The following is a 25,190-nucleotide window of genomic DNA, read 5'->3' on the forward strand; positions in this document are numbered from 1 at the left end:
AGTCGTTTAATGATACAATACATAAATATTTGATTAAAAAATAAAATGAAGTATCATTGCTCTAAGTGTTTGTGAGTGCAGTGCTGTGATGGAGTGAGCTGGCAGAATCTCAGCAGCAGCAGCAGCGCGTATATCAGATGAAATGGTTTGGCCCTCGGGGTTACAGGAAGTTGTAGCAGCTGCCATGTTTAGCTGCTTTGTTGTAGATTTCTTGTAGGTTTCCTGCAGATTTTTTTAAGTGTTGCAATGGAGCCGAGCTGGAGTTCATTTTTATTTCAGGTAAGCCAGCCGTTCGAAATAAATCCCAACCGCGCGGGAAAAATAGAAAATCGATCGGGACTCTTAAAAACTGCGCGAAGCGTGGAGATTTGAGCTTTAAAGCGGGATTTTAAGGCAGTAAAAACAATGGTAGCTAAGCTAGCTCACATTAGCCGCTAATGCTGCATCTCCCCCAGACTTCCAGCTGTGAACTATGAGGGAGACGTACAAGGGATTTCTTTCCCTCTTTTCCACCTCTCCTTCCCATTCACACTCTTCTTAGGTGCTTTTTGCCATTTTTTATTTTAAGTTAAACACTTTTAGCTGGCAGCTTATGCCTTAGTTTTGGGTACTCATTGATTTTGTGACACAATTTGGATGTTTTGGCCAGACGCAACGTCCATGTCTGCGTGTGTAATAATAGACTACGATGTTTATGTGCATTTTTGGCACAGTGTTTTGATACTTCGTTTTTCTTCCCTTATCGATCTCAGTGTTTCACCGCTTTTCCTTTCCTTTATTTTTATTTGTTGTCAACGCAGCTCCCTTGGTTACTTTTATTGGAGGGAACATGGGGATAATGGCTGTGTTTCAAAACCTTCTGACCTGCCCACCTAGACATCATAACCGAACAGAACGTGAACATGATGGGCAGAATACTGTACAGAACACTTATTATAATACTGTGAAATTCTGATATCACAGTCGTTTGGTATAAGTTTGAAAATACCTCTTAAATTTTGACTTATTGACTTTAAAAAGGTAGTTAGCCCATGTTCAGGCTACTGACATCTATAATCTTATGCATGCATTGATGTTACAAATGCAGTTCATTCTTTATGAGGAATCCGTGCATGTTTATGGTGAAATTGAAAAAATAAAATGACTGTGATTTTATTTTTTATTTTTTTAAGTCGTTTGCTGAATTAATAAATGCAAATGCATAGAGATCAAACAATATTAATTTTTACAACAATATTAATACTGCTGTTTTTTTGTTTACATATAATAATTGGAATCAATTTTTATGAAATATTTTATTTCTGCTTTTTCACACAATAAATGCAAAGTTGTTTTGCAATCTAAATTGTTTATTTTATGTTTTGAATTTAGATTTGTTTTTGTCTTCGTTTTGGGCTGTCTAACTGTTGGGATTAAATACGGTACTTTACCTGTGGAAACTGTTGTTTCCTGTCAGTTGCACGGGGTGCTATTCTTTACAGCAACCAATGTTAAAGTTAAAAAGTATAAATGTTGGTAAAAAACTACTGAACAAGCCAATTATTATATGTAGTCAAGACATGTATTTAAACTTCATCTTAATCCAATTATGCTTTCTTTTCTAGAGGTATAAGGAAGTAGTGACTCTAAGTTTTTTCTGTCTATCGACTTCTCCCTTGGGAGAGAAAGCATTTGAAGTGCTGTATAACTCTTTGCCAAAATGCATTGAAGCAGACCATGTCCAAAAATGTTAACTGTAAGAAGGTGTGCATCTTCATCACTTGTGTGCTGCTTCATCATCTTACTTATTTTTAATTGGACTTGTACTGAAATAATTTTGGTATTGCAATCAGCTCCAACATCAGATTTAGCATTTTCTGAGTATAGATTGTAGAGATGAAACTATATGAAAATTTATTATCATGATTATAGTGACCAAAACGATCCCAGTTATCAATATTATCATGTGCTGGAAATGTTCAAAAAAAAAATACTGATACACACTGACCAAGTTTTAGGTCGAAAACCCTACAAAAAACACAAAATTAGCAGCACTGTTCACTTTTTGTTTGCATAAACATTAAAATAATAGCATTAACAACAATGGCTGGATTTTAAATGAACAAAAAATATTGGTTGGGTGACATAACATGTACTTATCTACTAACAAGTAAAATAAAGTTTTAACCCCCCCAAAAAAAGTTTTATAAAGTGAAAAACCTCACATTTCAGCCTTTTAATCATTATAACAAAAATTTGGTCTGATTTTCGCATTGGTCTGAACAAAAACAGCAGAGAGGCTGAATGAAAATGTAAATCCACTCCCTGACAGTAGGTGGCGCTTATGAAACTGCACAGATCGAGCCGTTTCTACTCCTTTACTAGGCATAACATGAAGGGAAGCTGACAAGGAAATGCCATAGAAATTTTTCTGAAGACAGTCGGTTCCTCTGTTAGAGATGCAGTCGTATAATTCAATTCAATTTAAAATCAGTTCATTCCTTCCATCATGTTTTCACACAAACGATACCTATGCTGCACCTGTGTGAGACTTGCTAACTTTGTTTAATGCTGAACATTATATATCGTGAAATTTTCAAATCACGATAATCAAATGCATTTTTAATGATATGAAACGGTAATTCTAACCTTTGGGAATTTTTATCGTAGTTTATCATCAAACTGGTACCGTTTCATCCCTTGTTGATTCATTGTTATACACCATCTAAAACTTTCTTCTTGATCACATTATGCATGTTTGTCTACCATCCTCCAACATCTTGTGTGCACCGATCATAATCCATATTTGATTTCGAGTAAGCTTAACCTTACTTGCTGATCCGGATATTGTCAGTAACAACCAGAGTTCACTGACCTTTTAGGAGATCAACAACACCATGTTTGTTTCTTAAAATCTTGCTCAAATTTCTTTCCAAGTGTCTTATAACTCTGTAATATGATTGTAGCTACAAACTTTAATCAGTTTTATAACTAAGAAATCAGGGATTTCGGTTTATAGACCTAAAAAGTGCTTAATTTGTTCTGCTTGATTCCATCCATGTGATGAGGCATCTAATGAGACGGCGGTCTAGCGCGTCACTCCTCATTGTTCTGCAGGCGTCTGAGGTTATTCATGAGCAAGGCATTGTCCGGCTCCCAACAGGCATCTCTTAATCCGTCTGCAGCAAACAAGAATTTGATTCACTGGGTTCTGTCTTTGGAGTAAAGGAGTTCTGCTCACTCTTGTTCTTGCCTACAGTTTTTCAGCAGGTTACATATGTCAGTTTTGATGCCACAGATGTTTAATTTTGTCATTGTTATTAAGCTTTTTTTTCTATTTTGCCAACAACAACGCCTGTAATAGGCTTAAACAGAGATTTATCTGTGCATCTGCCATCTTCACAGATCACGGCTAAAGTTTGTGCTGCAGATCAGAGTGTCAATAGTATTGTATAATTCTATTTTCTACATTATGCCTGTCACAATGTGGATTAGACTGCCAATACCGTCATTTAAATATAGACTGACAATAGCACCACATTTTAAATGCAATAAGTTTTCTTTAGGTTTTTTTTTTTTTTTTGCCTTTAGTCATGCTTGTCAGATATAGGTCTGTGTTACTACAGTGTTTTTGCATTTTTATGTGCACTGCTCAACCTCCATATTATTTCTATTGGCGTGACCTCAGCCTTCAATGCGAATTTGGATTAAAATCATCCAAGCAGCATGAAGAGCAGGTTGCTGTCATGGGTTGATCGTTTATTGCTGGTTGAATGCATCCATATACAAATATACTTTACAGAACGATGTCACTAAAAATACTGTCCAAATAATTCTGGGTGAAGAGTTCAAATCATTCAGACCTCAAAGCAGCTGTGTCCTGTTTAATTGCATATTTTATAGAGCGAGATCACCTAATCAAGCTCACAAAGGGGGCTTTTAGGTGAAAACACAAACCAAAACTCGTATGTTCTTTCATACTTTTAGCACATGTAAGCTTTAACGTTTATTGCGTTTCCCCAGCCGGAGGCAGGTCCAGCCTGCAGGTCTCTCGTTACTGTAGGCTTTACTATATTTCCTCAGAGGCACAATTGTGTTCGTGATGTCCACCCCCACCAACTGGATGCCGTGACCAATGGGACAATGCAGGCAGCTGCAGAACGGGGAGCCTAATAGTTGTGTAGTCTTTCAGCTGCTCTTGTTTTAGGCCCTGCGATCAGGGTTGTACCCCCCAACCAACGGCCCCACCCCACACCTTATGAGCAAGTTATGCTCCACTGACCTCCACTCATTTATTTTTTCCCCTCAGCCTTATTACTTTTTTTTTTTTTTTGCTTTTTTACATTTTATTTTAGTGACTCTTTGTATTTGACTTTTTTAAATTTTTTTAATTTTACTTTACTTTTTATTGAAAGTATTATTTTTATATTGCAATGCTTGCTTAATTGTGATTATACCACTTTGTTTTGTTTAACGGTAACACTTTACAATAAGGTCTCATTCGTTAACATTAGTTAATGCGTTAATTATCATGAACTAACCATGAGCAATACATTTGTTACAGTATTTGTTAATCTTTGTTAATGTTAGTTAATAAAAATACATCTGTTCATTGTTTGTTCATGTTAGTTCACAGTGCATTAACTAATGTTAACAAATACAACTTGTGATTTTAATAATGTACAAGTAAATGTTGAAATTAACATTAAGATTAATAAATGCTGTAGAAGTATTGTTCGTTCTTAATTCATGTTAACTAAAGTAGTTAACTAATGAAACCTTATTGTAAAGTGTTACCATTTTTCCTTTGCTATCCAATTAGGTATTTAATGGGTCACCAAAAAATTATAATTCTCGTCATGTTCGCACCCCTGTAAATTGATGCGTACGGCCGTCTGCCAGAAGCCAGTTATTTAAGTTTTTTAAGTTTTAAATATGCATATTTTTCTTACACAAACGCATCACTTCGCTTCAGAAGGCCTTTATTAACCCCCTGGAGCCGTGTGGTTATCTTTTATGATGGGTGGATCCACTTTTTGGGGCTTCAAAATCTCATCCTCTATTCACTGCCATTATAAAGCTTGGGAGAGCCAGGACATTATTCAATATAACTCCGATCCTATTCGTCTGAAAGAAGAAAGTCATATACACCTAGGATGGCTTAAGGGTGAGTAAATCATGGGGTAATTTTAATTTTTGGGTTAACTAAGAATTCATGGAATGCATTAGATACTTTTACAGCGCTTTATGTCAGTTTTGGAGATTGACAGCGGTATGTTCCACCAAGAGCAATCATGTGAACATTCCTTCAAACTTGCTCCGTTGCACCATTTAATCTCACCGTGTGTGTACTGCAGTTGTTGTTGTCTATGATATGTAAGTTTAGCAGAACGTCCTGAGCCTGAGAGGCCAGTCACATGAGGAACTGCTTTCATTACAGACTCAGATCATTTTACATGCAGTAGATTTATGTTTGCAGGCTGCAGGAAGCTGTCAATTTCTTTTGCAAAAGCGTTGGTGTCTCTGATATGATGCACACGTCTGCATATTTGCATCTTGCCCTAACGTGATCTATGAATTCCTGTTAGTCACACGAGCATTAGGTTTGCCAAGAATTGCTTTCCTTTTACGTGTCTGTTTTTTCTCCTCTCGAAGTGTGTTTCTGTTTTCGCAAAGAGTTGGTTGCTTTTTATGGACCGATTTCAGCATGTTCTTTTACATCTGAATAAATTATAGTTTCTTCTCATTCTTTCTCTCCCTTTCTTTCTGTCTGGATTTCTCACTCTCTCCAATATCTCATTAGTCATCCTGCTAAACAGCTGACTCATCCTCCTGCTAGGTCTCAGTCAGGGCTTCTCTTGTTTTCCAAGTTGTACAGATGCCTTGGAAATGAGTCAGTTTCTATTTTTGCAAAACATTTAACACCGTCTCTCAGCTGAGGTCGTGTCTTACCTCATCCTGGCCAATAGCAACACTGGCCCATAATATCACAGCCAGTCAATTCACACAGCTTGGGCTATGAGTTTGCATCACATGTTCAAAGCAAATGATATACAATATATATATTTTTATATAGTAATATCGCATAATATTTGGGGGAAAAAAAAAAAATATATATATATATATATATATATATATATATATTAGGGATGCACCGTTACCATTTTTTTTAAGGACCGAGTACAAGTACCGGGTATACTTAAGAGTATACTTTTTTCTAGTACTCGCCGATACCAATGCCTATACATTTATTAATTTCTCTTTTTTTTTTTTTGGTGATATTTGGTTTTCCAAGCACAACACAGTGAGACTAATGAATGTAAAACAGCTTCTTTATTATTACTCTAATGAAAAAAGTAATCATTTTTATGTGCTTGTCACAAACTTAAAGAACAAAAATTTCACAGTGTCCAATAACCTTCAAAGGGCATAATTACCAATATATATAATATATATATATATATATATATATATATATATATATAATTGTTGTTATATAAAAAGAAATGTACAAATTACAAACAATATAACAAATACTATAGAGATACAAATTAAATAAACTTGTTTTTCAGATACAGTATGCTTATTTACCATGTATACATTTATTTAACATATTTTGTTGTTTTATTAACATTAATGACAAATATAGGCTACGGTCCCTTACGGACCTTCGTTCATCTTCGGAACACAAATTAAGATATTTTTGATGAAATCCGAGAGGTATATGACTCGTCCATAGACATCAATATAATCAACACTTTCAAGGTCCAGAAAGGTACTAAAGACATTGTTAAAACAGTCGACGTGACTGCAGTGGTTCAACCTTAATTTAATGAAGCAACAAGAATACTTTTTGTGCGCAAAAAACAAAACAAAAATAAAGACTTATTCAATAATATCTTTTCTTCTGTGTCATTCTTGTACACTGTTTACGTCCAGCGCTTCCAGAACGCCGACTCATTATTGGCCAGCTCCTGCTTCAGCATCACACGCATGCATCGTGCTGCTCACGTAAACAGCTTTGGCCAATACCGAGTCGGCATTCGGACGTAAACACAGAAGCCTTCACTGTGTCACTGCATCACCTGTGTAAGTATAATGACAAGGAAGAGAAGAGATTGTTGAATAAAGTTGTTATTTTTGTTTTGTTTTTGCGGACAAAGTATTCTTGTCGCTTCATAAAATTAAGGTTGAACCACTGTAGTCACGTCGACAGTTTTAACAATGTCTTTAGTACCTTTATGGACCTTGAAAGTGTTGATTATATTGCTGTCTATGGACAAGTCATATACCTCTCAGATTTCATCAAAAATATCTTAATTTGTGTTCTGAAGATGAACGAAGGTACATTCAAATAGAAAACAATTATTTTCAAATATAATATTTTACAATATTAGTTTTTCTTTTTAAATCAAATTAATTCAGTCTTAGTGAGCATAAGATAAGAACGTTTTTCAGCAAACATTAAAAAAAAATCTTACCAACCTCAAACTTTTGAACAGTAGTGTACAGTATCTCACAGAAGTGAGTACACCCCTCACATTTTTTGTAAATATTTTATTATATCTTTTCATGTGACAATACTAAAGAAATAACACTTTGCTACAATGTAAAGTAGTGAGTGTACAGCTTGTATAACAGTGTAAATTTGCTGTCCCCTCAAAATAACTCAACACACAGCCATTAATGTCTAAACCGCTGGCCACAAAAGTGACTACACCCCTAAGTGAAAATGTCCAAATTGGGCCCAAAGTGTCAATATTTTGTGTGGCCACCATTATTTTCCAGCACTGCCTTAACCCTCTTGGGCATGGAGTTCACCAGAGCTTCACAGGTTTCCACTGGAGTCCTCTTCCACTCCTCAATGACGACATCACGGAGCTGGTGGATGTTAGAGACCTTGAGCTCCTCCACCTTCCGTTTGAGGATGCCTCACAGATGCTCAATAGGGTTTAGGTACCCTCAGCTTCTTTAGCAAGGCAGTGGTCATCTTGGAGGTGTGTTTGGGGTCGTTATCATGTTGGAATACTGCCCTGCGGCCCAGTCTCCGAAGGGAGGGGATCATGCTCTGCTCATTCATGGTTCCCTCAATGAACTGTAGCTCCCCAGTGCCGGCAGCACTCATGCAGCCCCAGATCATGACACTCCCTCCACCATGCTTGACTGTAGGCAAGACACACTTGTCTTTGTACTCCTCACCTGGTTGCCGCTACACACGCTTGACACCATCAGAACCAAATAAGTTTATCTTGGTCTCATCAGACCACAGGACATGGTTCCAGTAATCCATGTCCTTAGTCTGCTTGTCTTCAGCAAACGGTTTGCGGGCTTTCTTGTGCATCATCTTTAGAAGAGGCTTCCTTCTGGGACGACAGCCATGCAGACCAATTTGATGCAGTGTGGGGCGTATGGTCTGAGCACTGACAGGCTGACCCCCCACCCCTTCAACCTCTGCAGCAATGCTGGCAGCACTCATACGTCTATTTCCCAAACACAACCTCTGGATATGATGCTGAGCACGTGCACTCAACTTCTTTGGTTGACCATGGCCTGTTCTGAGTGGAACCTGTCCTGTTAAACCGCTGTATGGTCTTGGCCACCGTGCTGCAGCTCAGTTTCAGGGTCTTGGCAATCTTCTTATAGCCTACGCCATCTTTATGTAGAGCAACAACTCTTTTTTTTCAGATCCTCAGAGAGTTCTTTGCCATGAGGTGCCATGTTGAACTTCCAGTGACCAGTATGAGAGAGTGAGAGCGATAACACCAAATTTAACACACCTGCTCCCCATTCACACCTGAAACCTTCTAACACTGACGAGTCACATGACACCGGGGAGAGAAAATGGCTAATTGGGCCCAATTTGGACATTTTCACTTTTGTGTCCAGCGGTTTAGACATTAATGGCTGTGTGTTGAGTTATTTTGAGGGGACAGCAAATTTACACTGTTATACAAGCTGTACACTCACTACTTTACATTGTAGCAAAGTGTCATTTCTTCAGTGTTGTCACATGAAAAGATATAATAAAATATTTACAAAAATGCGAGGGGTGTACTCACTTTTGTGAGATACTGTATATTAAAGCAGTAACAGTTTTAGGTTTTGTTTAATTTCTAAAAGCTTCAATGAAATGTTCAACATTTTAAAATTCTTTTCTCCCTCTATCCCAGCAGGCCAATGAAGCCCTCCACCACCAGCATCAGGTCTCGCAGAACAGCCTTCTGCCTCTGCTCAACTCTGAGCCACTGGATCAAAAACCTGTTCTTCCCATCCCGCTCGACCAGAAGCCCCCAGTCAGTGCGGCTGACCTCCTCAAAGACAACATGGGCGGCGGGGCAGGCGGAGGGGGAGGAGGCGGAGGAGGCGGCGGCGGTGGTCCGGTGGTTATAAAAAAGGAGCCCAAGTCGAAGACGCCCTTCATATGCGGCTACTGTAACAAGGCCTTTCGGGACAGCTACCACCTCCGGCGACACGAGTCCTGTCACACGGGCATTAAGATGGTGTCACGGCCCAAGAAGACAACCACAGCGCCCACCATGGTGCCTCTCATCTCCACTGTGCCACGCGACAACAACGGCAACCCCTCTTACGTCTCCACGATGGCGGGCATCCTCACGACGGCCACCACCTCCGCGTCCACGGCCGCAGGCATCATGTCGGTCCTGCCTCAGCAGCAGCCAGCCGTGCCCAAAAAAACCCCCAAACCTGTGAAGAAGAATCATGGCTGCGAGATGTGTGGTAAGGCCTTCCGTGACGTCTACCACCTCAACCGCCACAAGCTCTCGCACTCAGATGAGAAGCCCTTCGAATGCCCCATCTGTCACCAGCGCTTCAAGAGGAAGGACCGCATGACCTACCACGTGCGCTCGCACGATGGCGGCGTGCACAAGCCGTATATCTGCTCCGTTTGTGGGAAAGGCTTCTCTCGGTATGTTCAGCATTTCACCATTGACTTAACAGCAACATTATTTTCTTCTGGGTCTCATGGAAAAAAAAAAAAAAAAAAAAAAAAAAAACTGTAATGTCTTGCATGTGCTTTGAAGTTGTTTTTATTGTATGTAACTTCCTCTCCAATAGGCCGGATCATCTTAGTTGTCATGTCAAGCACGTACACTCCACAGAACGACCCTTTAAATGCCAAGTAACGGTATGACTACACATTAATATTTATATTTTTCATAATGTTTAGTGCTGTCAAATCGATTATTTGCATCTAACATAAAAGTTTGTGTTTACATAATGTGTGTGTGTGTGTGTGTGTAAATATTATTACATTAATATATATTATATTTATGTATATGTCTGTGTATATGTAAATATACACACACACACATTTTGTAAACGCAAACTTTTGTTAAACGCGATTAATCGATTTGACAGCACTAAAAATTAATCCACAATTTCTTTTCTTTACAAAGAAAATGTAAACATTATTCTTTAGAAACATTTGAATTTAACAATGTATTTTTATATTTACTAGGAATATTTGTGTTTTTCATAAAATGGTTCATTTTCACAAAAGATCCACAGTTTTTGTCTTTACAAAGAAAATGTAAACATTTTTCTTTTGCAATTTATTTTTGTTTACTAGAAATACTGATATTTTTCATAAAATGTTACATTTTCATAAAATATCAAAAAAAAAGAATTCTTTACAAAGAATGTAAATATTTTTCTTTAGAAACATTTTTTTAACAATGTATTTTTATATTTACTAGATATAACATTTCTATTTATTTATAAAAGGTTCCACAATTATTATTATTTTTATTTATTTTTTACAATGCTTTTAACATTTTTCTTTGTGAATTTTTATATTTACTAGAAATAATGTTACATTTTCACAAAATATCCTAAAAAAAAAAATTCTTTACAAAGAAAATTTAAACATTTTTCTTTAGAAACATTTACAAAAAATATTTAAGTTTGTCATAGGTTACATTTCACAAAAGATCCACATTTTTTTTTTCTTTATTTTTTTTTTTTTTAAACATTTTTCTTTAATGGTGTGTTTTTATATTTATTGGAATGAATATATATATATATATAAGTTGTGGTCAGAATTATTGGCACCCTTTGTAAATATGATCAAAGATGACTGTAAAAATAAATCTGCATTGTTTTATCCTTTTGATCTTTAATTCATAAAATTTGCAAAATTCTAACCTTTCATTGAAGGAAAAGAATTGAAAGTGGGGGGGGAAATCACATTATGAAAAATGTTTTTCTCTAAAACACGTTGGCCACAGTTATTGGCACCCTTTTATTCAATACTTTTTGCAACTTTCTTTTGCCAAGATAACAGCTCTGAGTCTTCTCCTATAATGCCTGATGAGTTTGGAGAACACCTGACAAGAGATCAGAGACCATTCCTCCATACAGAATCTCTCCAGATCCTTCAGATTCCCAGCTCCATGTTGGTGCTTCTTCTCTTCAGTTCACCCCACTCATTTTCTTTAGGGTTTCTTTAGCAAAACAAATAGGCCCACAACAAGATCCAGCAGTATATTTAACCGTGGGCATGGGGTACTTTTTATCCATGTGTGCACCAAACCCATCTGGTGGGTTTGCTGCCAAAAAGCTCTTTTTTTTTTTTTTTTTTTTTTTTTTTTTCATCTGACCATAGAAGCCGGTCCCATTTGAAGTTCCAGTTGTGTCTGACAACTGAATATGCTGGAGTTTGTATTTGGATGAGCGAGGAGGATTTTTCTTGAAACCCTCCCAAACAACATGTGGTGATGTAGGTGCTGTTTGGTCTTTTTTTTTTTTTTTTTTTTTTTTTTTTTTTTTAAGGCTTTCTGAGACTCAAGACTCAACTGATTCCTGCAATTCTCCAGCAGTGATCCTTGGAGAGTCCTCGTCCACTCAAACTTTCCTCCTCACCGCGCATTAGGGCGATTTAGACACACGTCCTCTTCCAGGCAGATTTGTAACATCTTTAGTTGATTGGAACTTCTTAATTATTGCCCTGATGGTGGAAATGGGGATTTTCAATGCTTTAGCTATTTTCTTACAGCCACTTTCTATTTTGTGAAGCTCAACAATCTTTTGCTGCACATCAGAACTATATTCTTTGGTTTTACTCATTGTGATGAATGATTAGGGGAATTTGACTTTTGTGTTTCCTCATGTTTTTACTCCTGTGGAACAGGAAGTCATGGCTGGAAAATGTCATGTTCATGATCACCCTGGTGTGTTAAAAAATGTAAATATGAATGGGAATATACTTCAGAGATATTTTATAAATAAATAAAAAAATTCTAGGGGTGCCAATAATTGTGGCCAACGTGTTTTGGAGAAAAACATTTATTTCATAATGTGATTTTTTTTTTTTTTTTTTTTTTTTTTTTTTCACACTTTCAATTCATTTCCTTCAATGAAAGGTTGGATTTCTACAAATTTTATAAATTAAAGATCTAAAGGATAAACAATGCAGATTTTTTTTTATAGTCCTCTTTGATCATATTTACCAAGGGTGGCAATAATTCTGACCACAAGTGTGTGTGTGTGTGTGTGTGTGTGTAAAATATATATATATATATATATATATATATATATATATATATATATATATATATGAAATACAACATTTTTACAAAACAAATCCACAATTTTTTTTTTTGCCAAAAAATGCAAACATTTTCCTTTAACAATGTATTTTTATATTTACTTGAAATATTTGTAATTGTCATAAAATGTTACATTTTTGCAAAAAAAAAAAATCACACATTTTTGACCCCTAAAATGCCAAGTAACATCATGACTGCACATGTCCTCCTGCATGCCAAGACTCAAATTGACTTCCTGTGAGTTTCATTGATCACACTAATTATCATTTCATTATCACACTCCTTCCACACTGATTTGTCTTTCCACCACTGCAGGCCTGCACGTCCGCCTTCGCCACCAAAGACCGTCTACGTTCACACATGATACGGCACGAAGGCAAGGTAACCTGTAATATCTGCGGGAAGATGCTGAGTGCCGCCTACATCACCAGCCACCTCAAGACCCACGGGCAGGCCGGCTTCACATCCCCCTGTAACAAAGGTATACCAGTTCTACACTAATTTTAAAATGTTCCCAATGTTTCCAATAAAAAGTATTTATATTTTACATAAAATGTAATGTTTTTACAAAAAAATCTTTAATATACAAAAAAAGAGTAACATTTTATTTTTAAAGTTTGTTGTAAACTCTTTTTGTAAAGGAAAAACACCAAAAATGATGGTATGGAATGCAAAACAAGACTGTTTCTGAACAGTTCAAGTCTGCCAGAAGTAATTTCAGCCAGTAATGTCAGTTAGCTTGATCAAATTTGGTGATAAATCAGCAGAATTTGCAACGGCAACATAGAATATCTCACAGTAAACAAAATGTTTACATATGGAAGGCGTAAAATTTGATGTGATCAATTAATGTCAAATTTTCCATGGCAGCACAGTACAACTAGCCTGAAACACTCTCAAACTGACCCTGGGCCATCCTTATTGATGAACAATTGCATTATCAGTCTTGCCAATAGTGAAACCCTAGAAATCATTCCAATGTTTTATTCACTCTCTTCTTTCCCGGCCAGACTCTAACAACGTGTGCAACTCTGCCTCAGTCACGTCAGTCACTGCTTCATCCGCATCCAACACTACGGCCATGAACCGCGGCACCGCCAGCAACCCCGTCACCATCGCCGCCCAGATGAACATCACCACCAACACGGTCAACATCACCTCCCCCGTCAGCCTTCAGCACCCGGTCACCATCACCGCTCCCGTCAACATCGCCTCTGTCAACATCCCAGCCACGGCGCCCATGAACATCGCCCATCCCGTCGCCATCACCTCGCCCATGTCAATGAACATCACCGGTCCGCTCAACATCGCCATGAGGCCGATGGAAAGCATGTCTTTCCTCTCGCAGGTCCTGCCTTCCTCCCCGCCCTGGTAGAACCAAACGTCCCACCCGGCCTCTCTTCGTAAACCTCATGTCTCCCGTTTTAGTCTTCCTCTCCAGCTGTGAGAGAAAAAAAGAGCCTGGAGGAATGGCGAGTATATGAAAACGACAGTCCGCAGCGGCAAGGAATCATGCAGAAGTTAGCTGGCACTTTGCGTCTCCTTCGCTCGGCTGAGAGACAAGCAGATCCAGATTGTCTAGAATTTAGTGACGGACAGAAAAAATAGTTATTGCATGGAGTGGAAGACTGACATGCTGTATGTTTGGTGATTTCACTTTTCTAGTGCCAGAAAATCCTTGCCAGTCGACTGTTTGAAGCGGAGAACGTCGCCGCTTCATTGTTAGTGTTAACGGTTTAAGGACTTTGGCAAATATTAACTGTGAGGATTTTATTTTTGTTAAGTTAGCTTGCTTATCAGTATTTCATAGTTTTATGCATTTTAATGAGTCGCGTACAACAAAAGGGACAGTGGCTTCCGTTAATGGAAGATGAGAGGGTTTTTTATTTTCGAGACAATACTCTACAAATGAGGAAAACTAAAATTTAGAATACGTTTTTAAAAGGCCTCCTTTCATTGTAAGCCTTTTAATCTGTAGCTGTGTTTTTATTTTTATTATAATTATTATAATTATTATTCTTTATAGGTAATCTTTGGAGTTGGTCATTCCTGATTTTAGAATAATTACGTTCTGTTTCAGTAGCTGGGATATACTTTTGCTTTGTGGGGTTGAACATTTACAGTAACAATCTGATGAACTCTTGCACTGAACACATATCTCTTTAGTGACTATTCTGACGGCAGTATTATTTTAGATCAAATATTTTGTGTGTTCATATAGATGCCTGGTCACCAAGTGGCCGACTTCAACACTGAAAGGTCCATTTTTATTCTGAATCTTATCTTAAGAGCATTTAGTTTTGTAACCGTGACGTCTCTGCTCTTCCTTTCTGAAGGACGAGGGCTGTTTTTTCCTTAGGACCTTTTGCTCAGGAAATATGCTGAGGGTGTCCCAACTTACTCTGCTCCTGTAGTGTACAGAATCACGTCTAACGCTTTCTTCCAGACCTAATTTTCTTAGCAATTATCACACTAAACTTTGTTCCCTTTAATTGGCGAAAACTGAGACGCACCTCAGAGGTCGAGGTGCCAAATACTCTTTAGCTGTTGACGTGATCATCCATCACAGGAGCGTTAAGTTAACCTCTGTTGCTTGTTTGTTTACCCCAGTCACAGTGAAAACCAAAACTGCCTTTAAATTTTCAGGGTTTGTCATCTTGTTCGGAGTAACCCTGTTCAAAATAACAGAATCGGCCATCGCAATTATCCCCAAACTAGCTTTTCTCTTTGATTTCCTCTCTCTGTGGGATATATAAAAGCAATATGCCTTTCTCAATCCTCCTGTTGACCCAGCCGGACAGCTGTCGTGCCCATTTTATGTGTTATGATATGGGGAAACTGATGCAAGGTATGTTGTCACGTTTCGCCCTCTAAACTGGGCTTTCGTGCGCTTGTGTAATGTGAATGAGTCTCAAACAAAGAGTAAAACCAGCTGAATGTGATTGTACTTTGAAGGGATAGTTCACCCAAAAATGAAAATTATCCTTACTCACCCTCAAGCCATCCTAGGTGTATATGACTATCTTCTTTCAGATGAACACAATCTGAGATATATTTAAAAATATCCAAGCTTTATAATAAAAGTAATCCATACAGCTTCAGGGGCTAATAAAGGCCTTCTGAAGAGAAGCGATGGGTTTTTGTAAGAAAAATATCCATATTTAAAACTTTATAAAGTTAAATAACTAGCTTTCGGCAGACGGCCGTACGCACCGTGGCGGAAGAGTAACCCCTGACCCGATGCATGACCTGGTGATGATGCAGAAGCACAGAGGAGAGAGCAAAACAAAACACCGGTCACGAATTACGAGAAATTTTAAAGAGAAGATATAGATATAAGAGAAGAGGAGCTTGAGTTTGTTGCCCAGACACATTTGTTTAAACCGCAAGAGGCGTCTAAGCTTACGATACTCCTACATCCTGCGTCATACATCGCGTCAGGGGGTTACTCATTTGGCGCAAGTATGCATACGGTTGTCTGGCGGCAGCTAGTTATTTTACTTTATAAAGTTTCAAATAAGGATATTTTTCTTACGAAAACCCATTGCTTCGCTTCAGAAGGCCTTTTTCAAAACACGCCCCTCATTCACAACCATTACAAACCATGGAGGACTAAGGATATTTTTAAATATATCTCTCGATTATGTTCATCTGAAAGAAGATAGTCATATACACCTATGATGGCTTGAGGGTGAGTAAATCATGCGGTAATTTTCATTTTTGGGTGAACTATCCCTTTAACTGATGTCATGGCTACCATCGTCTGGGCGTAAATTGACGAAAAAAGGTTTAGTTCATATTAACTCGCACCCCCAGTGTTGACCTGGTAGCAAAACATTTGTGGTCTTAAGTTAGTATTACATGGACTTCTAGTAGGCATGTGAAAGCTAAAATCACTCAATGGCCTATTTCCTTTTTCGTTCTGTTTGTTTTTAAATGTTGCCTTTAGTCAAGGCGGATTATTTCGGATGAGTTTCGAGAACTGGAATTCGAGGAATGTGATTGAAAACACTACAACAACAACAAAAGTGAGAGTTTTTAAATTGTGCTCGTGATTAAATGTCTGACTTCCGTAATGGCGTCACTTCCGTGCCTGAACTGCATGTCTGAAAATGCCACCGTGAAACACATCAGTCTTCTCTCTGACAAGACGAGCAGTGCTCAGCGATGGAAACTGCCTGGGCGGCCAACTGCAGTTTAACTGTTTACCAAATGTGTGTGGAGATTTAGAATCTATTTTGCATATGAAATATCAAGTTGCCATGTTTGAGGAATTGTGAATCTGTTATTTTTTTTAATATCCTATAAAGTATTGCTAATGAAGTTACTCCTTATGCATCAGTATCTTTTAAAGAACATTAATGGTGGAAAACGAGAAAAGACTTTGTGTTCGGTTTTGGATTGGAGAGGTTAAAATGAGTCCAGTCCTTTCATGTCCTTTTTTTTTTTTTTTTATTATTAAATTGGCAAACCCATGTGAAGGCCAATGAATGTATATCTTTGTACAAAAACATTTAGCTCAGAGAACGTGGTAGTTATGATAGACACATGCAAGGAAAAACACAAGTAAAATAACCTTTTATAAGACTTTTTGTATTAGAACATTAACATTGGTAATTTTGTATATATATGAAGACTAGGCTTTTTTTGATTAGCAGAAAGGTAAAAAAAAAAAAAAAAACATTCCTACATTTTTTTTTTTTTTTTTTTTTTTTTTTTTTTTTAAATGTATGTTAAGAGTAATTATGTAAACACATTGCGCAATGTTTTATGTGCCTTTTATTTGGGTTGTCTAAATAAAAGAAAACTGTCAAGTATGATTTGCCTCATTTTGCCTCTAAAAGCTTTTTGCCAGTATAGCAATGTAACAGCAAATAAAAAGAAATGTGTATTCGCATCACCTGTTAAGTATAATCTGACCTGAACGTTGTCAACCTGAGCATCTTTCAGTAAATATTCAATAATCCGTTTTTACATTTCTGTTCAAAAGTTTGGGATCAGTAAGCATTTCAGAAAGAACACATTAAACAGTTAAGACATTAATATTTTACAAAAAAAATAATAAATGCTGTTCTTTTAAACTTAATATTGAAAGAACCATTTTTAACATTGAAAAGAAATATTACTTGCGCATTAAATCTACATATTAGAATGATTCCTGAAGGATCATGTGACACTGAAGACTGGAGTAATGATGCTGAAAATTCAGCTTTGATCACAGAAATAAATTACATTTTAAACATAAAATGGAGAACAGTTAAAGGGTTAGTTTACCCAAAAATGAAATTTCTGTTATTAATTACTCACCCTCATGTCGTTCCACACCCGTAAGACCTTCGTTCATCTTCAGAACACAAATTAAGATATTTTTGATGAAATCCAAGAGGTTTCTGATCTCCCTATACTCAGCAACGTCATAACAAATTTCAAGGTCCAGAAAGGCACTAAAGACATCGTTAAAACAGTCCATGTGACTGCAGTGGTTCAACCTTAATGTTATGATGCAACAAAAATACTTTCTGTGCGCAAAATAATGACTTTATTCAACAATTTTTTCTCTTTCCTGTCAGTCTCCTACGCTGTTGACATTGTAAACACAGTGAAGCGCTTCCGGGTTCTACGTAAGAACGCCAGCTTTAGTTTAAATTGTAATAATTTTGTCGCAATATTACTGTTTTTATTAGGGGTTTTTTTTTTTTTTTTTAATAAAAAAAACAGCATTGTGAGCATAAAGAGACCTATTACCCTTTTGAATGATAATATAAAATTATTGCAAATTAATATATAGCTCATACAAGAAACACTTTACAATAACATCTCATTTGTTAACATTAGTTAATGTATTAACTAACAAGAAATAACAATGAACAATACATTTGTTACAGTATTTGTTAATATTAGTTAATAAAATACATCAGTTCATTGTTTGTTCATGTTACTTCACAGTGCATTAACTAATGTTAACAAATACAACATCTGATTTTAATAATGTATTAGTAAATGTTGAAATTAACATTAACTAAGATTAATAAATGCTGTAGAAGTGCAGCTCATTATACGTTCATGTTAACTAAGGCATCTGACAATAGTGCTTTATTGTGTATATGATCTCTCATATGTCCTATATAGCTTTGGTTATGGTAAAGTCATATGGATTTAAATGCATCCATCCATCAGTACTAAACTCACTCCCATTTAGAGCTGGCACACAATATTTGTGGATGTCACCATACAGAATGATAAAATGCAACTGAGCAATAACAATGATGGTGTATAAACTAGGTTCCAGTTTACAAAGTGCAATGCAGTTCAGCAAAATCAATAGTAAAATATTTAGAGTTATTGTTATATATAATTCCTATTACATAACAAACAACTTGGCTATCTGGATCATATTAGAGAGAGATTTAGTATTAGCGCAAGGTCACTGGAGGCTCTATATATTTTATTGTCTGTAATGTTTTTAAAGAATTGCGATGCAGATAATCACTTATTTGTAAATACAGGCTGTGTACAACACTCTTATACAATATAAGTAGTTAAAATTATGCATATTAATTGTAAATGATATACATTTGAAAACAGAACGCCTAAGTACAAGTAATTAAAACATATTTATATTGTCTATGTACACTTGAGAGTATTAATTAAAATGTACATTCATTTATTTGTTATTAAATTTACAAAATATATTTCTATTAATTTTTCATACAAATACAGGTAATTAAAACATTAGAAATGTCTGGACTTATTTGTAGTACTTTTAATGTAAACTTAGTTATTTCTACTTTATTTATATTCTTCCTTAGAAATATTTTCAAACATTTCCCAGCAGTCGGGTGTAATTCCGCTTTCTTTCCACTAGGCGGCCGTGTGGCTCTTTGTTCCCTCACACAGGGATTCTGGCAGTGACAGATTTTTTCCCATCTCTTTGATTCATCCCCATACACAACAACACACTGCTAGTTCCCTTTCTGGGGGATTTCTGAGGCATGAACGCACCGACCGGGACCGAATCGGTGTCGATGGAGATGATGCATGCCGATGTGAATAGTCATTTAAAGCCAGCGAAAATGAGCAAATAGTGTTTATATGTTTGATAAAAGAGGAAAACGGAACGGATTGGGAACGTGCACTGGGGCAGTCTGCTTCTGTTCACCTAGAGTAAGTAGCTTTGTTTTTTACACTAGCTTGCGTTAACATTTTGCTCTACGGATTTCACATTATGTTAGCGTTATATGACAGGTATGTAGTTACTACGCAGATAAAATCGCTATGTCGATGTTTTGTGGTTGTTTCACACGTCTTTGTTTAGAGTAGGGCTGTTGTGGAGGAGTGCGTTGCGAACTGCTGCGGCCTCATGTCTTATTTACACTTCAATTGTATGTGTTTATTTATACGTGAAGGGCGATTTTGCTGTACGCGTGTTAAAAGAAAATAAAGACAGAAGTCCACATCTTGGATCTGAAAAGCGCTGTCCTTCTGCCTTCAATCTGATTGGTTGTGTTTTAAAAGCTGCCTGCCTGTTTGTGCATCATACGAGTTCGAATGGAATTTGTTGGTACATTCGAAAGCGATGTCAGAGTCGTGAACGAATCGTTATTTTGAATCGGATCTTTTCAGTGAATCGGTTGAACCTGTTCGAAAATCTCTCTCAACGATTCGTTTTTGAATCGGTTCGAGTTGTTTTTGAGTCATTTTCGCAGTGACCGAAAATTCGTTATTTGTTTACTTCCTAATGATTCGGATTAAAATGCGAAAACCAACTCTTTCGGAGATTGAAACGCACATAATTTTATTAAAACAATTAAAATCATTCGTTGGAGATATGTGAGTACATTTTTCTAAGTTTTTTTATGTAAACGCACATATTATATTTAAAAATATATTTTGAATATTTTTTATTAGCTGAATCATGGCTGAAACGAACTGAACACAGACACTTGCGGTTACAATAAATTATGTCATTTATTACTCACCCTCATGTCGTTCCACACCTGTAATGGGGCGTTCACACCAGACGCGACTTGCGCGAATAAGTCGCGCTATTCGCGCGAAGTTGGACGCTTGAACATTTTGAGTTTACTCACTTCATTCGCGCATGAAATTCACTTCACAACAGATGCGAATTCGCGTCATGGGAATATATGTGTCCCTCAGATCTTCCACTTCTTTCTGCACACTTCCTCTGTATAAACACATCAACTCGTCAGCGGGAAAGTAGTTGTAAAATACGGCGAATAAACTCAATTTGCCAGCTTTAGCTAGCTTGTAGTCTCAATATGTATATATATATATAGCTAAAATTGAGTAAAGAGCGTTTTTTACAACTTACCAGATTGTCCGACCTCCTCATTCACTTTCTTCCAAGCAAGATCCTTTTTATTCCTGTTTCTATAAAAGTACGAAGATGTATCGTACAGCTCCGGGTATCCACATACAGCGACGATGATTTTGTCCTCCATTGTTGTTTCGGATTTCTGCCTCCGCTCGCTACGTCGTAATCACGTCACTACTAGAGCAAGCTCCTGATTGGTTAACGCGGCGCGAATATTCGCCAAAGTTCAGATTTTTCAAACGCCCGAAACTCTCAATTCGCACCACGTCATTCACGCCGCCTCATTCGTGCGAATCGCGCAGCAGGATGTTTATTCGCGTCTTTGCATTGACTTAACATGTAAATCACTCGCGCTTAACGCTTCATTGCGTCTGGTGTGAACGCACAATAAGACCTTCGTTCATCTTTGGAACACAAATTAAGATTTTTTTTTTTAAATCCGATGGTTCAATGAGGCCTCTATTGCCAGCAAGTTAATTTACACTTTCAGTGACCAGAAAGGTACTAAAATATACTTTTTGTGTGCCAAAAAAACCCCCAAAATAACAACTTTTCAACAATATCTAGTGATGGCCGATTTCAAAACACTGCTTCAAATCTTTTCGTTTCGAATCAGTGGTTTGTGTCAAACTGCCAAAATCATGTGACTTTGGCGCTCTGAACCACAGACCTTTCTGGGCACTGAAAGTGTAAATTAACTTGCTGTCAATGCAGGCCTCACTGAGCCATCGGATTTCATGAAAAATATCTTAATTTGTGTTCTGAAGATGAACGAAGGTCTTAAGGGTGTGGAACGACATGAGGGTGAGTAATAAATGACATTATTTTCATTTTTGGGTGAACTAACTTTTTAATAATAATAAATAATTCCTTGGAAAGATTAAAGCATATAGCTTGTCACATGATAATGAACGGTTGAATCGTTTTTTTGAACCAGTTCGTTGAAACGAGCTATTTGAAAAGAATTTGCTTTTTAATCAACCAATCTAGCCAAACTTTTTCTTTGAAATTATACTTTGTGCTTTTTCATGGATGCAAACCTTTTAGGAAAACACTACCGTCACATTTTAAAACACCTGTGTTTGGCTCGTGAAGCACATTGCTGAGTTCAAAGATCTGTCTGGCAGCCATATTGCTGGTTCTAACAGTGTTAAAAATGATGAAGGAGGTGGTGAAGGTCTGTCTGTCAGACAGCTGGTGCCACTCCTCTCCCTTTAAGAGAGTCTTGATTTGCATATGGCCACTGACCCTATTTTTTGCCCTTCTTGAAGATGTTGTAGTGCTTGATGGACTCATTGTATCCACTTACACACCTCCCATTTTGTATGGCATTATCTTGTTGAAAGCTCTTAGGAATGTCGCTTGATCCACCAGGACCTCAGGGGTGATGAACTGGATGTAGGTTAACCCTTTCAGATCCTCTCCTTATTGACAATGTCAGCACTCAGGTTGCTTATATGCATTAAAAGACTTCTTTGTTTATTAATGAGTTTTTTTGTGAGCATTTGAATAGTTGCAGTCAGAGAATTTGGTCAGACTTTTGGGAATGAAGTGCAGGCAGAGCAGCCAGTATTGCTTTGGGACGTATTCAGAGTGATTTATTCCTAAATGTGTTTATTCCCAAAAATAGCTCATCACTGTCTAATGTGTTTAAGCCTCTGCATGACCCTAGGACAACAAACTCCCAAGCATCTTTTTTTATAATAGGAGTCATAATATAAGAATTATCATAAACAGATTAGATAAACTGTATATACAAATATCAATAAATAAGCATTTTAATATGTCAAGGCTATTATTAAAGTACAAAGAATGTTTAAAAAGATCTTCTCTGTTTGTGTTCTCGTGGATTCAGGCAGCATGTTTGAATCCAAAACATATTGGAAAACAAAAAGAGCGAATCAAAACCATACATCGTGACCAATGGAGTCTGATTTTGCAACAATTAACTCTTATGTGCCAATTATAATAAAAAACAGATTTAAAAGATGAGTTACCACCAGTTTGAATCAGTCTGACGAATATTGCAACATCTGATTCACTTTCTGAGCTGCAAGTTATCTTTATATTCAGTGTTTATATTCAATCAAAGCACTCCCCTCGCTTTCTCAGATAATTATTTACCAAGACCTATAGTCAAAATACAAGAAAGGTCTGCACTCCAAAAAAAATGTTTAAGTACAAGCAGGAGATGAAAACAAATACGAACATTTCGGCTGTCTGCCTTCATCAGTGTTCATATTAAAAATAAATAAATAAAGCTGACTTTGTGCCACTATTATTAGTTGTATCAGTATTATTATTGATTGTGCTTATGACAATTTGTTGTTATACACTTTTTTTTATTTTTTATACATTTGTTTTCATTTACACCATGGTCTGTCTGAATCCTCAATTCTGATTGGCTGGAAGGTGTGAAATAAAACCGTTTAATGCACAGGTCAGTTTAATCACCGTTCTAAATTAATGCGCTGTTTCCATTGAAGCACACAAAATACGCAGGTCACTCGGAGATCGCTCTGCACACACACACAAACATTCAGGAGCGCAGAAACTTACCAACGCTGCCCCGCGGCTTTTATTAATAAATTAGCTTCACTATACTGAATTGCTACATTATATTTCTCAACAACAAGGAGGTAACATCGCTGGTTTTGAAGTAATTAAACTCACAGCTAAGCTGTTAATAGAGAGACTATTTTATCACTATTTTATCTCTGTGTCTGATTTAAAGTGGGCAGAATGCCAGATCTAACAAGCCATAATTGACAAAAATACACTGCATTTTTACCCTTCCGGTCAAATGTTGCACTGCAAACATCAATAACAGCTTTAAAGGGGACATATAATGTCCATATAAGTCTCTGGTGTCCTCAGAATGTGTCTGTGAAGTTTCAGCTCAAAATACCCCACAGATCATTTATTATAGCTTGTCAAATTTGCCCCTATTTGGGTGTGAGCAAAAACACGTCGTTTTTGTGTGTGTCCCTTTAAATGCAAATGAGCTGCTGCTCCCGGCCCCCTTTCCAGAAGAGGGCGGAGCTTTAACAGCTCGCGCTTCGGTCGCTCAACAACAACAACAAAACTGGAGAATCTCACGCAGCCAAAATGAGGATTGTCAGTAACGGTGTTCAGCCTTACATTGTTCAAACCGGAGTCGACACTGATGGAGAGACTCAGGAAGAAGTTACAACTTTTAGAATGAAACTGGACGTTTCTGAATGGTTAGTGGATAAATTTATGTAGTTGCTGTGGAGTTGATTCAACTCATCCACTAGCATGTGCCGTCATGTTAGTCTTTTGTGTTGAATTGAACCTCATTTGTGAAGCAGTCCGGCGTAAAATGACGGCATGTCAACAACACTCTACTACAACAACTCTTCCTCTTCTCTAAAGCAACATGGCCTCACCCCCTTTGTTGCGTGTTCTCGGGGTTTATGTAAATTTTAGGGTTAGTGATGTCATTAACACAGGAAGAAGCTCGTTGTAGTCCTTACCAGCCATTTGTTGTAGTCCTTAAACAGCAAATTCTTTAAAAGAAAATGTCTCCCTTTGCATTGAACTTTGAGTGTCGTAACTTTGCAGTTGTTTATGCTTAAACAGCAACATTACACACTAACTAAAGTTAAAAAAGTGAAATCATAATCAACCACCCCTTTAGGTTGTTAATGCTGGAAAATGACCATGGGATAAGCGCATTAATCCACGGCTAGCTGTACATTAAACGATTTAAATCGAATCAATGGATTCTGCTTCACGTCAGGAGGTTTTTAGCCTCCACATCATGCATTAAAATCGTTTAATTCACAGCTAGCCGTAGATTATCCCTTACATACACTGGCATTTAAAAGTTTGGGATTGTTTGTTTTTTTTCAAATACTTTATTTAAGAAGAGGATTGTTCTTGTAAAAATGTTTTAACGTTTTTGAAAGAAGTCTCATATGCTCACCAAGGCTGCATTTATTTGATTAAAAAAAAACAAAAAAAACCCAGTAAAAACAGTAACATTTGAAATATTATTAAAATTTTAAAATGAAATGTATTACTGTAATGACAAAGCTGAATTTTCAGGAGTCTTCAGTGTCACATGATCCTACAGAAATCATTCTAATATGCTGATTTACTGATCAAGACATTTCTTATATCAATGTAAAAACAGTTACTTGATATTTTTCTGGAAATGGTGATACTTTTTTTCAGGATACTTTAATAAATAGAAAGTTCAAAAGAACAGCATTTATTTGAAATAGAAATCTTTTTCTTTACTGTCACTTTCGATTAATTTAATGCATCCCTAAGTTGTT

At 36.9% G+C, this 25,190-nt stretch overlaps 2 protein-coding genes across 5 annotated transcripts in view; both read left to right on the top strand.

Annotated features, from left to right (window-relative positions):
- Positions 1-81: 81 nt before the first annotated feature.
- Positions 82-17,365, top strand: vezf1b (vascular endothelial zinc finger 1b). Of its 2 annotated transcripts, none has more exons than XM_051861417.1 (5): positions 82-279; positions 9,153-9,907; positions 10,057-10,126; positions 12,864-13,029; positions 13,559-17,365. In XM_051861417.1, exons 1-5 carry the CDS (start codon positions 247-249, stop codon positions 13,921-13,923), a joined length of 1,389 nt encoding a protein of 462 aa, XP_051717377.1. In that variant the 5' UTR covers positions 82-246; the 3' UTR covers positions 13,924-17,365. The 2 variants fall into 2 exon arrangements, with proteins under 2 accessions (XP_051717377.1, XP_051717376.1); XM_051861416.1 differs by having other exon boundaries at positions 84-279; positions 9,150-9,907.
- A 2,085-nt stretch (positions 17,366-19,450) lies between these two features.
- cuedc1b (CUE domain containing 1b) overlaps positions 19,451-25,190 on the top strand; it is a 30,452-nt gene continuing 24,712 nt past the window's right edge. For 2 of the 3 annotated variants that reach the window (XM_051861423.1, XM_051861420.1), the window contains exon 1: positions 19,451-19,712. The gene's annotated coding sequence lies outside the window, so the exon portion shown is untranslated. The remainder of the gene's footprint in view (positions 19,713-25,190) is intronic. The other variant, XM_051861425.1, reaches the window with a different exon arrangement.

The sequence above is a fragment of the Ctenopharyngodon idella genome, chromosome 15, assembly GCF_019924925.1.
Source record: "Ctenopharyngodon idella isolate HZGC_01 chromosome 15, HZGC01, whole genome shotgun sequence".
Classification (NCBI taxonomy): domain Eukaryota; kingdom Metazoa; phylum Chordata; class Actinopteri; order Cypriniformes; family Xenocyprididae; genus Ctenopharyngodon; species Ctenopharyngodon idella.

What these genes read in the sequence shown, in the direction of transcription:
- vezf1b (XM_051861416.1), top strand. Translation starts at nt 247, where the DNA reads ATGGAGCCGAGCTGGAGTTCATTTTTATTTCAG. An exon ending in TGTGGGAAAGGCTTCTCTCG is followed by an intron (nt 9,908 to 10,056) that starts GTATGTTCAGCA and finishes CCTCTCCAATAG; the next exon opens with GCCGGATCATCTTAGTTGTC. An exon ending in CACATCCCCCTGTAACAAAG is followed by an intron (nt 13,030 to 13,558) that starts GTATACCAGTTC and finishes TTTCCCGGCCAG; the next exon opens with ACTCTAACAACGTGTGCAAC.